The sequence below is a fragment of the Propithecus coquereli genome, unplaced genomic scaffold (assembly GCF_000956105.1).
Source record: "Propithecus coquereli isolate 6110/MARCELLA unplaced genomic scaffold, Pcoq_1.0 Scaffold738, whole genome shotgun sequence".
Lineage (NCBI taxonomy): Eukaryota > Metazoa > Chordata > Mammalia > Primates > Indriidae > Propithecus > Propithecus coquereli.
Window position 1 is genome coordinate 172,861 of NW_012153485.1, and position 13,589 is coordinate 186,449.

At 59.7% G+C, this 13,589-nt stretch overlaps 1 protein-coding gene across 1 annotated transcript in view; it reads right to left on the minus strand.

The window, feature by feature from the left end:
• The window catches only part of RASA3 (RAS p21 protein activator 3), an 84,642-nt gene that overhangs the window by 30,830 nt on the left and 40,223 nt on the right, over positions 1-13,589 (minus strand). Inside the window, exons 3-4 of the mRNA XM_012661833.1 lie at positions 8,706-8,800; positions 4,684-4,760 (exon numbers count right to left, since the gene is read on the minus strand). Of these exons, the coding sequence (XP_012517287.1) occupies positions 4,684-4,760; positions 8,706-8,800 (172 nt within the window). The remainder of the gene's footprint in view (positions 1-4,683; positions 4,761-8,705; positions 8,801-13,589) is intronic.

Below are 13,589 nucleotides of genomic sequence, written 5' to 3' on the forward strand. Positions count from 1 at the left end.
GTCGGGGGCCACGGGCCAAGGGCAGAGGTTGGGGAGACCCAGGTCACAGGCGAGGGTAGAGGTCGGGGGCCACGGGCCAAGGGCAGAGGTTGGGGGGACCCAGGTCACAGGCGAGGGCAGAGGTCAGGGGACACAGGTCACAGGTGAGGGCTGAGGTCAGGGGGCACAGGTCACAGGCGAGGGCAGAGGTCAGGGGACACGGGCCACAGGTGAGGGTAGAGGTCGGGGGCTACGGGCCAAGGGCAGGGATTGGGGAGACCGAGGTCACAGGTGAGGGCTGAGGTCGGCGGGGGGGCGCAGGTCACAGGTGAGGGCCGAGGTTGGGGGATGCGGGCCGCAGTCCGGCCTGGACCAGCCTCTGTCCTGGCTCCGGCAAGGACGGGCTTCCTGGAGCCCCGTCCACCAGGCAGTGACAGGCACACACGGGGCGGGGAAATGTGTGAGCGGGTGCGGCGTCCAGGGTGGGCAGCCCAGCTGGGGGGGCCCCACCTGCAGGTCCCAGCACGGCGCCTTAACCCTACAGCAACGCCGCGAGGCCCTGGCTTCCCACGGACGGCGCTGCTCTGGCGCTCTGGGCGCCTCCCTGCCTCTCCTGCAGCGTTGCAGAAGCAGGAACGACTCAGTCCCATTTCACAGACAGGGAAACTGAGGCCTGGACAAGTCAAGGGCTCACAGCCAGCAGGAACCGCCACCCTCCCGGCCCCAGCGGGTCAGACGGCCCCACCCTGTCGCGGACTTTACTCATTCGTGGATTCCCACCCGCGGGCGGGGGCGGCTGCGACAGCTCAGGTTTGCTTTAAATTCTGGAATCGTCCCACAGCTCCGGTGACGTCCCGCCTGCTGATCCCACCGCTGTGCCGTTCCCGGGGCTGCTCCTACCGAGAGCCTTTTCTCGGGGTTTAGGTCACACCGTCCTGCTTCCTGGCCTGTTGCGTTTTGAGTGGCGGCTGAACGTCGCGAATTCCATGGGCCCGGGGTCGCGTCCAACCGCTGCTCTGAAGCTCCGCACAGCGCCTGGTGGCGCGTGCCGTGCGCGTGCGCAGGCTGGTGCCGCTCTGGGTGGGCCGGCTCCTCGCAATCACCCACGATGCCCTCAGACTCCCCGACCCCTCGGCCGGGCTCTGCGGGAGCCTCTCCCACTGCGGCGGGAACCTGCATCCCGGGGGGGGGGCTGCATGGTGGGGGCTCGGCTCGTTCGCTTCCCTCTGAGGGACACGGCTGCTCCCAGAGCCCACGTCCGAGGGACATGCAGCATGTTCCGTTGGTCACTCGTGTGTGGGGCGAGGGGACCCCAGTGTCTGTCCTCCCATCGGGTCACAGGCAGAGTCCGCGGCAGGTTGGCGAAAGACGGAGAATTGTCCTCCCCACGTCCGAGCTTCCAAGTCTCCCCGCGTCCCGGCAGGTGCGCCCGGAGCCGCCGCCCTCCTAGAGGCCCTCGGGCCCCTCTCTGAGCGTCTTACGGAAAATTTCCACGCAGGGGTTCGTCCCCCGTCTGCAGCACGTGTGGGCCGTGCCGCTCCCATGCTGGGAGCGTTCCTGGAACTTCCTCCTCTCTCCGTTTTGTACCGTGTTTTCTTCCAGGTCCTGCTGGATGTGGTGGGGCCTCCCAGATGGACCCCTTATTCCTATTAGCTTCACCCGGTATTTTTCGACCTTTCTCTCTTCCTCTGCTTTCTGGGATATTTCTGTTTTTCTCTCAGATTATTCACCTGGTCTCTGGTCGTCCTCCTCCCTCCGCTCACGCGCCCCCCGCACCGCCCGGGCCCCGACTGCAGTTACAGGAAAGTATCTCGGAGCAGAAGGAGAGATCCACATCTCGGCCATTCGGCACAAAACGCACAGGCAGGGGGGAAGCCTGGTGGCCCCACCCCTCCCTGCCGAGGCTGCGCCGCCCCTCGGAGCCGCGCCAGAGCCCCACACCTGAACACGGGTGCCCCCGCGCTGTGCGGGAGCAGCCCCACACGGGACGCAGTCTGCCAACAGGAGGAGGGAGACACCGCTCCGCCCTCAGAGGAGCGTCTCACACCCTGAACGTGGAAACACACCAAGGGACCAGCGCGGCCAAGTGATCTGGAATTTGAAGTGCAAAAAGCACAACACGTATTTATTTTAACATTTATAGGTTTTGATGTTTAACATAGCCTTTAAAAATGGTCACAGCGTAACAGCCTCGTGGAGTAATAGCCCTGCAGACACCTTCCCCACGGGCTTGACTGAATGAGCCCAGCGTGCACTTACAGTGACGTCCCAGACCCAGAAGCGCCTGATAAATAAAACATTAAAGGATCAGAAAGTACTGCAAATTACTGTCTCCATTTTATCAGCGAGGAAACCGAGACTCAAAGATGAATTTACTTTCCCAAGGGCACATGGCCAGGGTTCAAGTCCAACTCCGACTGTCTCCAAAGCTGTGCTATGTGCAGAAGGGGTGGATGGTGGGTGGATGATGGATAGATGGGTGGATGGTGGATGGATGGATGGACAGTGGAAAGATGGATGGATGGTGGAAGGATGGATGGATGGATGGTGGATGGATGGATGGTGGATGGATGGATGGATGGTGGATGGATGGATGGTGGATGGATGGATGGACAGTGGAAAGATGGATGGATGAGTAGAAGGATGGATGGATGGTGGAAGGATGGATGGATGGTGGATGGATGGATGATGGTGGATGGATGGATGGTGGGTAGATGGGTTGATGGACAGACACAGGGTGATGGTTGGGGATGGGCAGTGCGAAAAGGCTGGTTTTCGCTGGAGGCTGTGCTGGCCCTCAAGGAGGAAGCCCCAGTGAGGCCGCCCGTGAACCCGGGTCTAGTCTGAGCAATGAGTTAGGAGAGGAAGGCCCTGGGCTTCCAAGACACTCTCGCGGAGCCTGGATGGACCTGCCTGGCAGGAGCAGAGCAGCCCCATCTCCTGCTCTTAATGAAGGACCGGAGCAGCCCGGGAATGTCCCTGCCGCTGAGGACAGGGGCCCAGACCCGGCCACCTCTGAGGGCTTCTGCCTCTGTCCTCACTGCCCCAGGCAGCGGCACACCCTCCTGAGTCTTAGCCTCGACGTCATGGCACAGGCTGTGCCCAGGAGGCGCCCTGGCGTCTGCACCCCAGCTCCTGGCCTATCTGCAACACAGGGTGCGTCTGACCCACCCAAGCTCCCCCGGCAGCACCTCCCTTGCCGGCTCTCCCAGCTCAGCACTGTCCCTTCCCCTCTGAACCCCAGGGAGCTGCAGCCCCTGGGCCGGACCAGCCCTAAATCCATTAAACCTCCCTGGAGCCGCCCCTGCTTCCCGCCTGTGCCACGCCTGCTCGGCACCCGCGAGCTGTGGGGAGAAGTCATCGCCCCACTGCCCCGGCAGGACACAGACAAGCCACCTACTGGGTGGCTCCGCGTAGGAGCCACGACACCACTGAGTCATAAATCTAACTTTATTTTGGTTGTCTGTGCCTTGACGCTGTCAGGGTCATGTACACACCCAAACCGTCTCCCAAAAAGACAGACACCGCCCTGGGATGGTGGAAAGAGAATGGATGGGCTGGGAGAGCCCAGCGACCCGGTGTCACCAGAGGCAGGGAAGGGTGGCTCTGAGTAGGGACAGATGACGACCGGGAAAGCTCAGGGAAGAGACTTCGTACACATGAGGGCGGACGGCCCCGGGGTAGCACGGAGGAAAGGCCTGGACGGAGAACTGCGCCCCAGGGACCCCCAGGAGCAGGTCTGGGGGCTGCAGCTGAGTCAGGGCCCAGCAGGGTTTTGGGCTCCTGCCTCTGCAACTGTGGGGGAGCCGGTTTCTGCGCTTTACGCCACCAGTGGGGCGGCTGGGCCCCCACACGCCTGAGGGGAGGGAGGACTTGGGGGCTATGAGCACAGCCAGGGCCACGGGACAGGAAACAGCAGGGACGGGCGAGAGGGCAGGAGCCACGGAGCCACGCCCCAGCCACGCCAGCACCTCCCGAGCCTTCCAGCTCTTCTCGTCGGGCAGAGGAGGGGCTGACATTTCTGCAGAGACCAGCAGGAAAGACGCCAGCCACAGCGCGGCTGCGCAAGGCGGGGAATCGTAGCCCCGCCCGGGATATTTAGGAACGTGGCCTTGAGGGCAGGCCTCAGCCGGTGCAGGCACCAAAGGCCATGGCGGGGCCGGCCCTCAACATGTGTGCAAAATGGTCTGTGCGCATCTGTGCGTCTCCTCGGGGTCCCTGCTTCCTGCGGATTATCTCGGGGGGCTGCCGCCCCAGGGTGGAGAGCCCCCCTGTGAAGTGCTCAGGCCGATCCCAGAGCATGTGCACCCCACGCCTCCTGCACACCGCGCCCGCGCACAGCCGCACCCGCGCACACGTGCCCCCAGGCGTCAGGCTAGGCGCTCTGGGCTCAGCGGGAGGCCAGGGTTCAAGCCACCCGACCTGCCCCCTCGTGTCTAAGGCCAGGAGGCCTCACCAGCCACCGCCTGAGCGCGGCACGGAGCAGCTGTGCCTGTTTGTAAAAGCCCCAACAGCACCACTATGGGTAACATCTGCTTTGCTGAACATATTAAAAAGAATGTTCTGGAACTTCTAAAAATAACGTCATCTCGGGGAATCACCAAGTCTGGAAATTCTGACGTTCGCTTAAAAACAACCTGCCGTGCTTCCCGGGAGTCAGATGTGTCACCAGGGCAGATCGGCCGGCAGCGGGAAAGGCCTTACCGCGTGGCCAGCTTGTGGCAGACGACGCCCGTGTCCGTGATGACCTCGCTCAGCCTCAGCTCCAGGTGGACCTGGCCCTGCAGGACACAAGGACAGAGTGTCAGGCCGGGACACGCACCGGTGGCTGCGCACGGCCGCGGCGAGCCGAGAGGCGCGATGGGAACACCTGGCTTGCTCGGCTCCGATCCGGGACGGGGGGGCGCAACCGGCTCTCCCTCTAGGGCTCTGCGCCCCGCGCGCCGGCCGGGATCATAAGCGCCACTCCTGGTAGTCGGGGAGAGGGACAAGAGGAGACGAACAGACAAGACGAAAACCACATGTCCCCGAAGGGCCTTTCTCCACCAGAAAGTGACTCTGAACCAAGCTGACGATGAGGAGTTCGGGGCAGACACGGCCTCGGTCCCGCGGGGCGGCTTGGCGCTGCCCCTGCAGGGCAGGTGACTCCACCTCCCAAACAGACAGCCGGCCCTGTCTTGGGCGGGCAGGAAGCTGCTTTTCAGAGCACGCTCGCCCCACGGGGCAGAGAGTGCTCAGGCACACGTTCCACGCCGCCCTGGAGGAAGCCGCCACCAGGGTCCAGCGTGATTGTCCACGTCACCAGCGTGCCTGGCGAGGTGTGGGCAAGAGCCCTGTGTTCACGAGGAAAAAACGAGGACAGAGAAAAGCCAATTGGTGGCTTTTCCGTCGCTATTTAAGGTGAACGATGACACTAAGAACTTACAAAAAGCCGCTGGGGACTGACAGCATCCCAGTCCGCGGGGTCTAAGTGACTTCTGCAGACCCTGCGGGTGGGAACCTGCGGTCTTAAGGCCGCGTGTGGCCTTCTAGGTCCCTCAGCGCGGCCCTCGGCTAAACGCGGATTTTACAGCCAGTCCACACTCAGAGAGGCCCCACCCCGGCCCGGCGCCGGCAGAAACCAGCACCAGGCAGCTGGAAACCCCAGACGTGCAGAGAGTGAGCAACAGGCCTCTAAACAGCACACGGGTCAGAGAGCTCAGGGGGATTTTTGAGTATTTTGAGACCACAGTGAAAGTGCGACTCGTCAAAGTGCGAGGAGACAGCGCAGCGCGGAGGGAGGTTTGGAGCCTGGAGCACACGTGTCGGAACAGAGGAAGGATCCAAAGTGGAGAATCCAACTTCCACCGCAGGAAACCGGGAAAAAGGGCAAATTAAAGCCAAAGTCAGTGGAAGAAAAGAAACAAAAAGGGGAACAGAAATCAGTGACATTAAAAACAGGAAATCAATAGAAAAAAATCGAAACCAAAATCAGACTCTTTGAAAAGATCAACGACGTCGATAACCTTGGCGAGACCGGCCGAGCTGCCCGGGAGGGGCTGGGCCTGGCGCCGCCGACTCGGCTCCGTGCGGCGGAGAGGAAAGAGCCCCAGAGGCTGCAGAGGTAACGGGCGGGAACGCGGGTAAGGCCCGAGCTCGCCCGCCTCTCTAGAAACCCTCAGAGAGATTTAGAAGCCAGGTCTGGACAGCAGCTGCGTGGCCACTGCGTGGGCGCGGGAGACCCTCTGAGCAGGGCTGTCTGAACTCCCAGACGCTCCGTGAACGGGCTGGCCCTCCAGGTGCAGCCACAGCCACGACGTGGACACGCGTGGTCTCTCAGGGCTGGCGTGTGCCCGGGTTTGCCCTCTCCTGAGCACGTGGTCACGTTAATACCCAGTTTGTGAAAACAGAGCTCAGCCACCAGCACCCGCCACGACTCAGAACATGGCTGCGTCCACGCAGGGAGACGGGATCTGCCGCGAGCCCGGCACTGCTCCCCTCCCTCGGGTCGGGGGTCAGAGTGACTGCAAGGAGCTGATTTACCAAAGACCTTCGCAAACGCCGATTACGGGAGGAAGCGAGACACTGATCCAGTCGCCCTTTCCCCAGCCTGTGACTCGCTGGGCCCTCGCGCTGGCCGGGTCCTGAGACACTTTCTATCCTGACGCGTGAGCTTTCCTGCGCGTTACGCAGAAGGAGCAGGTGAAGTGAGGGAGCCGCACCGCCACGCTCGGCCTTCTAAAAGCTGTCGTGAGATCTGCAACAAAGGCTGCAGCGGCAGCGTAGTAGCTGCAGCTCCCAAGGCCAGTCTGAGTCTGCCGGAGCCGCCCCGCCCCACCCCGGCCACTCTGCAGCGGGCAACTTCCGAGAGGTTCCTGAGCAAGGCACCGCGCAGCCCGCCTGGGGCCAGGCGCACGTGGTGGGCGCCAACTCCCCCTCCTCCCTTAGACACAGCCTGCGCTGGGCTGTCCTAACTCACAGCCCCCAGGGGACAGGACGAGCCAGGCCTGGAGGGTGAAGGCGCGTCCACGGCACACGAGCTGCCTTCCGGCATTAATCACGGAATACGCCGCCAGCCGAGAGATCAACACGCGTGTTCATATTTACACGCCGTGGTGAGGAAGCAGTTCTGAACCTTGATGTGGTACTGGTCACGCAACCCACACGTGTGCTAAAGCTGCACAGGATATCACAACAGCCAAAGCAGAGGCGACCCAGATATCCACCGATCTAAGCGCTGGAACACTGCTCAGGCTTGAAAGGAGGGGAGTTCTGGAATGTGCCGCCACACGGGTGAGCCGTGCACCGCGCTGAGTGAAACACGCCGGTCGCGGCTCCACCGCGGGAGGTCCCCAGGGAGCTGAGACCACAGACCGAGGGTGGGACGGGGCTGCCAGGGGCTGGGCGGGGTGGTGTTTAACGGGGACAGAGTTCCAGTTTTGCAAGAGGAGCGGAGTTCCGGAGACGGCTGGCGGTGGTGGCTGTATCCGATCCCGGGCCACTGAAGCGGACACTTAAAATGGTTAAAAGGGCAAATTTTAGGATACGTGTCTTTTACTACAACAAAAAAAATTGGAAAATAAATCTCATAGGACACACACATGTGTGCGTGTACGTGTGAACTGGTGGAGTCTGACTAAAGTCTGGGCATCGTACAAACATGGGCGTCCTGCCGAGATCTCGTGCCAGTTACGTGGGACGGTGCCACGGAGAAGACGGGAGAAGGGCCCCAGCCCTTCCTGCCCTGCGGTCCTGACACACAAACAGCAGAGCGCAGGAATCCGCCATCGTTCTTCTCCGTGCACGACTTTTGTGACTTCCTGGGACTCTATGACCATTTCACGATCAAGTGAGTTAAGTAAAAAAAATAAAAAGCAACAAACAGGAAAAGCTACACCTGCTGATGAGATTGACCTAAATCCAGGAACGCACCACGGGGAGAAAACGGAGCGGCCGGGCCTCTTGAAGCCTCGTCCTTCTGGACAGGAATGTCCGTGACCCTTGGAGCAGGGCCGTGTCCGCGGCCATACACGGCGAGAACCTGCTCCCTCGCCCCGAGGACAGCCATGGGCTCGGTCGGCAATCACGGCACCTGCCGATTCCCAGCGCGTGGGGCGCCCGCTGGCACTCCGTCCCCCTGGGGCAGAGTCCGCCAACTGTGCCCATGTGGGGACGTCCCCGAGGGCCACCCAGGCCCATCCTGGTGCAGCCACTTCACTTCTGCCGAGGCCCCACCTCCTGTCCGCTGGGCTCTGCCCGCACTGCGGATGACCCTGTGTGCGTGACCCAATGCCCCACGCTTCGCCTTTTAATAGCGCAGAGGATGAGGGTCTGGACCTCTGACCCCAGGCTGCCCTGGACACGCAGGCACAGACCCCCGCCCTGCCGACCCCCAGAGCCACTTCCGCCGACGTCCCAGGCAAAGCCCCGAGAGGTCCCCATCTCAGGGTACCTGGCCGGCTCCAGAGCTCCGCCTGCCCACCTGGACCCTCAGTGCCTGCAGCTCGCGCCGCCCCGCCCCCCACCTCGTGTGTCTGGGAAGCTGCCCCCACCGTGCAGGACAGAGTGCGGCAGAAACCAACAGAACAAAACTAACGAGCCCATGTTTAAGTCTCTGAGCACGAACACACAGTCCGCGATCATCATTCTCTGTTACGCCCCAAAGCCTGTACCTCCGTTTCCGACCGCAAACGCAGCCCGTCCCCTTCCCAAGACCTCGCGTTCCCGGGGCCCCACCAAGGTCTCACCTGCACTTCCGAGTCGGCGTCCACGTGCTGCAGCTGGAACCAGGTGTCCCTGTTGTGGTACTTCTGCAGGTCCTCCTTCCGGATGGCCACCTTCCCTGCAACGCACGAGGCGGGAAAAGCGTCACACCAGGGAACGAATGCTCTGCCCCGGCCCCACGGCCGCGCCATCCTGCAGCTTACTCCAAGCAGTTTAATTCCAAACAGTCCCCCTCCCAGGAAGGTGCCACGCCACACGCCATCCCCACACCTCAGGAATCAGCGTTTCACCCTCGAATGTCAGACTATCATCGCGTTAGCTGCAGGAGTTGAGCAGAGGGACGGGGAGGGGCAAGTCCCGAGCGCAGGGCGTGGTCACGGCCCCTCTGCGCCAGAGCTTCCTTCCTTCAGAACGCAGACAGGAGCAGAACTCACCTTACAGAGTTTTTACGAGGATTTAATGGAAACCTGTGCGTGTACCTATATGAGCCATAGCTTAGAACACGCGTGTGCGTGTGTGTGCCTGCACGTGTGCACACATGTGTTCAAGGGCAGCGGTCAGCACAGCTCATACGAGCGCTTGAGCTATTCATAGCAGGACGGGCCGTGAAGATACGGCTGGAACGAGACACAGAGTGGGCCTGGCCGTGGGATCCGTGTCTCTGGGAGGGAGATCGACGGGCTGCCGGGAGACCCCCGCCCCACCCAGCAGGAGGAAAACAGAACCCCAGGTGTGGCCCAAAGTGTGGGGACGTCCACTCTGAACAGTTTCGTGCTCCTTACACAGGCTTAATACTTTGTGGCTGGAACGTCAACAATACACAAATATGTTTGCGTAGTGTGCGTCTACCGCGTACAGAGTCACGGTATCGAAACGTGCAGGTAACCCTTCCGCATCCAGCAGAACACTTGCCTCGTCCCAGGAGAGCACTCACAGGCCCATCTCGCAGGGCACCGAACTCTGGGCTACTTTGCCCGTTCCATTAAAAACATAAAAAATAGAGGAATAAATTCTTTCAAATGTGCGAGATATGTAGGCTGAAAACACATCACAAAACACTGACGGAAGAAATTAAAGACGACCTAAGCACATGGAAAGACGCACGACGCCACAGATCAGAGACTCGATTTTGTGAAGATACTAATTCTCCCCCAAATTATCTATAGATCAACGTAATCTCGATCAAAATTCCTGTGAGAATGCTTTGGAAATTGAAAAGCTGACTCAAAAACATACACAGCAGGACGGGTGCGGTGGCTCACGCCTGTAATCCCAGCACTCTGGGAGGCCGACGCATGTGGATCGGTCAAGGTCAGGAGTTCCAGACCAGCCTTGAGCACAAGTGAGATCCCGTCTCTACCGAAAATAGAAAAATTAGCCGGGTTTGGTGGCGCCTGTAGTCCCAGCTACTCAGGAGGCTGAGGCAGGAGGATTGCATGAGCCCAGGAGTTGGAGGCTGCAGTGAGCTATGATGACATCACCCTGTCTCAAAAAAAAAAAAAAATACAGCAATTCAAAGGACTTAGAATAGCAACACGAGTTTGGATAAGAACAAAGTTTTCAATCTCACACTACTGACTTAAGACTTGCCATGAAGCAAAAATTAACTTGAAATAGATCATACCTCCTAATATGGCAGCTAAAACCATAAGCTTTTTAGGAGAAAAATGTCACAACCTTGGGCTAGAAAAAATTTCTTAGGACACCAAAAGCACAAATCAGAAAAGTAAATAATCTAACAAACTAGACTTCATCAAAATTAAAAACTTCTGCTCTTCAAAAAACAATGGCAAGAAAATGAAAAGCCATAAACTGGAAGAAAATATTTGCAAAACACCCACCTGATGGGCTTGTATCCAGAGTATATAGAGAGAGAACTTTTAAACCTCAGTAAGAAGAAAACAACCCAATTAAAAGGGCAAAAGACTGGAACCATTTACCCAAGAAAAGACAACGACGAACAAGCGTGTGAAAAGATGCTCAACGTCACGGACACGCAATAAAAACACAAGACAGCGCACACCTATGAGAATGGCAAAGTTTAATTAAAAATAAAAGCCGGCAACGCCAACTGCTGATGAGGGCACACTGCTCAAAAGAACTCAAAACGGCGCCGTCACCTGGGAACGCCATTCGGTAGTTTCTAACGCGGTGACCCAGCAGTCGCCGGGCGTCTATCCGGGAGTAAGAAACAGACGTTTGTCAACACAAAGGCCCATGTACGGATGTTTTAAGCCGCTTTATTCATAACTGCTAACAATGAGAAACAGCCCAGACAGCCACCTAGCGGGTGACTGCACTGCGGCGCGGCGGCAGGTGGAAGGAACCGGGGCAGCAGTGGGGAGCAGCCGTCCCCGGCAGGTGCCGCGCGTCACGCCGCGGGGCGACGGACCCCCGCGTGGGCTGCCTCGTGTGGCCTGGAAACAGGCGCTGCAGCTGGGGCAGGGCGGGAAACCCACTCCGGGAACCCGAAGGACGTCTGGAGCGACAGAAACAGTCTTAACTGTGCCACTGTTTGCACGGCTGTACATGCCGGCTGGGACTCGGCGCACTCTGCCGCTGACGACGGTGGACGTCGCCACACGCAAACTGCATTTCGACAACCGATCTACCACAGAGGCACGAAGGCCTCGCCGCACCCACCCGGGAGGAAACCCCAGGAAGCCTCCAGGCCCCGGCGGAGGGACGCGCGGAGGGTGTGGCGCCACCAGGGCGCGGAGGGCGGTGGGGAGGGCGGGAGGAGCCTGCCCAGGCCCCACCAGCCCCCACCCGGAGCCCTGGCCGGAGCAACGCTCGCACGGGAGCCCTTGGCTCGAGCTCCTCCTACCAGACGGACTGAACGCAGTTCACGTGGCTTCGGTCTGCGCCCCGGGCTGCTGCCTTCCTGGCCACAGGGAAGGAACCGTGTGCGTTTGTCTGGCAGCCTTTTAGCACAAAGGAAACACGGAAAACGCTGGGACTGTGACGTGTTCCCCATGTCGAGGCCACACGGTTGGGAATCTTCACCTCATCGATGGCCCCTGCCGGCTGCGAGGCTCTGCCCGTGACGCCGGTGGCCGCCGACCACACGCGAGGCCACGTTATGAGGCGCAGCCACTGCCCGCTGGTGCGGGACACGCCCTTCGGCCTTCTCCGCCGGCTCCGTCCTGGGGGCGGGCCTGTGGTTCCGGACCCAGGGTTGGCCCGATTCAGCCGCTGGAGATGTTGGTGGCAGACGGGGGTGGGGTGGGGTCAGGGCTGTTAGCGCCCCACCCTTCACCTGCCCTGGGCACTGCCCCTCCCACCAGGCTGAAGGCTCCCCGCTGCTGCTGGCGCGGGGGCTGCGCCCATCTGTCCCCAACCCCCAGCACGCGCCTGTCCCCCGCGAACACGCCTGCATCGCCCTCGGTCCTGGACTGGAACCTGCGGTCCAGGGCACAGGTTTGGTGGCATCAAAGGAAACCTGCAGGCAGGTGGGACTTCCTCGGGGCGTGGGCGCTCCGAGATTAGAAACCAGGAAACCGCAAGAACAGCACCGCCCAGAAGCCAGCCGGCAACACCACCCATTTCTATGACAGTTGTTTCTTAGAATTTGTGCTTTTATTCCTGGTAACAACATAATTACTAGTCATGACTTTAAATCACTACTGGAGAGCAGGCAGCCACTTGTTTTTACGGCTTTAAAAACGCTGGCAAGAACAGCTGAGCCCAACCCCGTGCCGCCCCCTTCATTACAAAGCTACCAAGAACCCTAAATCACCACCGGGTTGGTCATCTTTAAAAATAGCAGGTACCTTCAACAGAATGACTAACAAGCACCTCATGGGATTATTTTGAGAGAAAACAACCTCAGAACTAATTTGATTCTGTTCTATGACTAAAACGTGCAAAAATTTTTTTAAATTTCTTTTTCCTTAGGGTTACCACTCAAAATTCTCACACGCCTCCAAGAATTAATCAAATGCCTCTTCATTCTGGTGCGCAGCCTGAGCCGATCACTGAGACAACAGCATCTTCGTGTCTAGTTGCCCTGTCAACTGTGGCAATGTACTGACACCCAGCCGCGCGGTCCAGGTCCCACCCTCCCCTCTCCCTTCGAGCGCCTGCCGGGTGCTGGGACGCAGCCAGGAGACATGCACAGGCCCCCTCCCGGGCCCCCGACACACAACTGCTTCAGGGTAAGCACTCGGAGACACGCACGCTGAGTGGCAGCCCGCTCAGGCCAGCGGAGAGGGGAGGCCACCTCCGCCAGCAGACCAGAGCCATGGAGCAGACGTGGCTCGCGGGAGTGGAGGAGGAGGCGCCCGGCCCGGAGGCTAGAGGGAAAACTGCCATTAGCATCAGAGCCCATGCTCAGGGCAGAGGAGAGGAAGAGGGGCCCCTTTCTCAGAGCCCATCACGAAGAACTCTGACACTAAGCAGAGCATTTGGACGTCCTCCCGAGGGCAGAGAGGAGCCCGTGCGGGCTCTGAGCAGGGGAGTGCTACCGTCACGTGAGACCTCTACAGAGGTCCAGCTCCAGCGAGACCCTGAGAGTGGGCCAGTTAATCCACCTCCACACAGCAACGTAAAACACGTTCCTCTACAGTCTCATTTCTGGGCTGGGGCTTTTGCTGCAGAAGCTCCTGTCACAAATCCATCTTAAAGCACAGTCAGATGTGATTATCTGAGTCCCTGTGAGATCCATGCCCATGTACTTCCTGAACACACTCTGGTTATTTGTTTAAATCACAGAAGTTTCTAAGAATGATCAGTTGGGTAGACCAAACAACAGTCCCAAAATACGTGCAGCTCCTATTCCCCAGAATGGTGATACTGGATAGCAGATGGTGATGGTGGATGGTGATGGTGGATGGTGATGGTGATGGTGGATGGTGATGGTGATGGTGGATGGTGATGGCGGATGGTGGATGGTGATGGTGATGGTG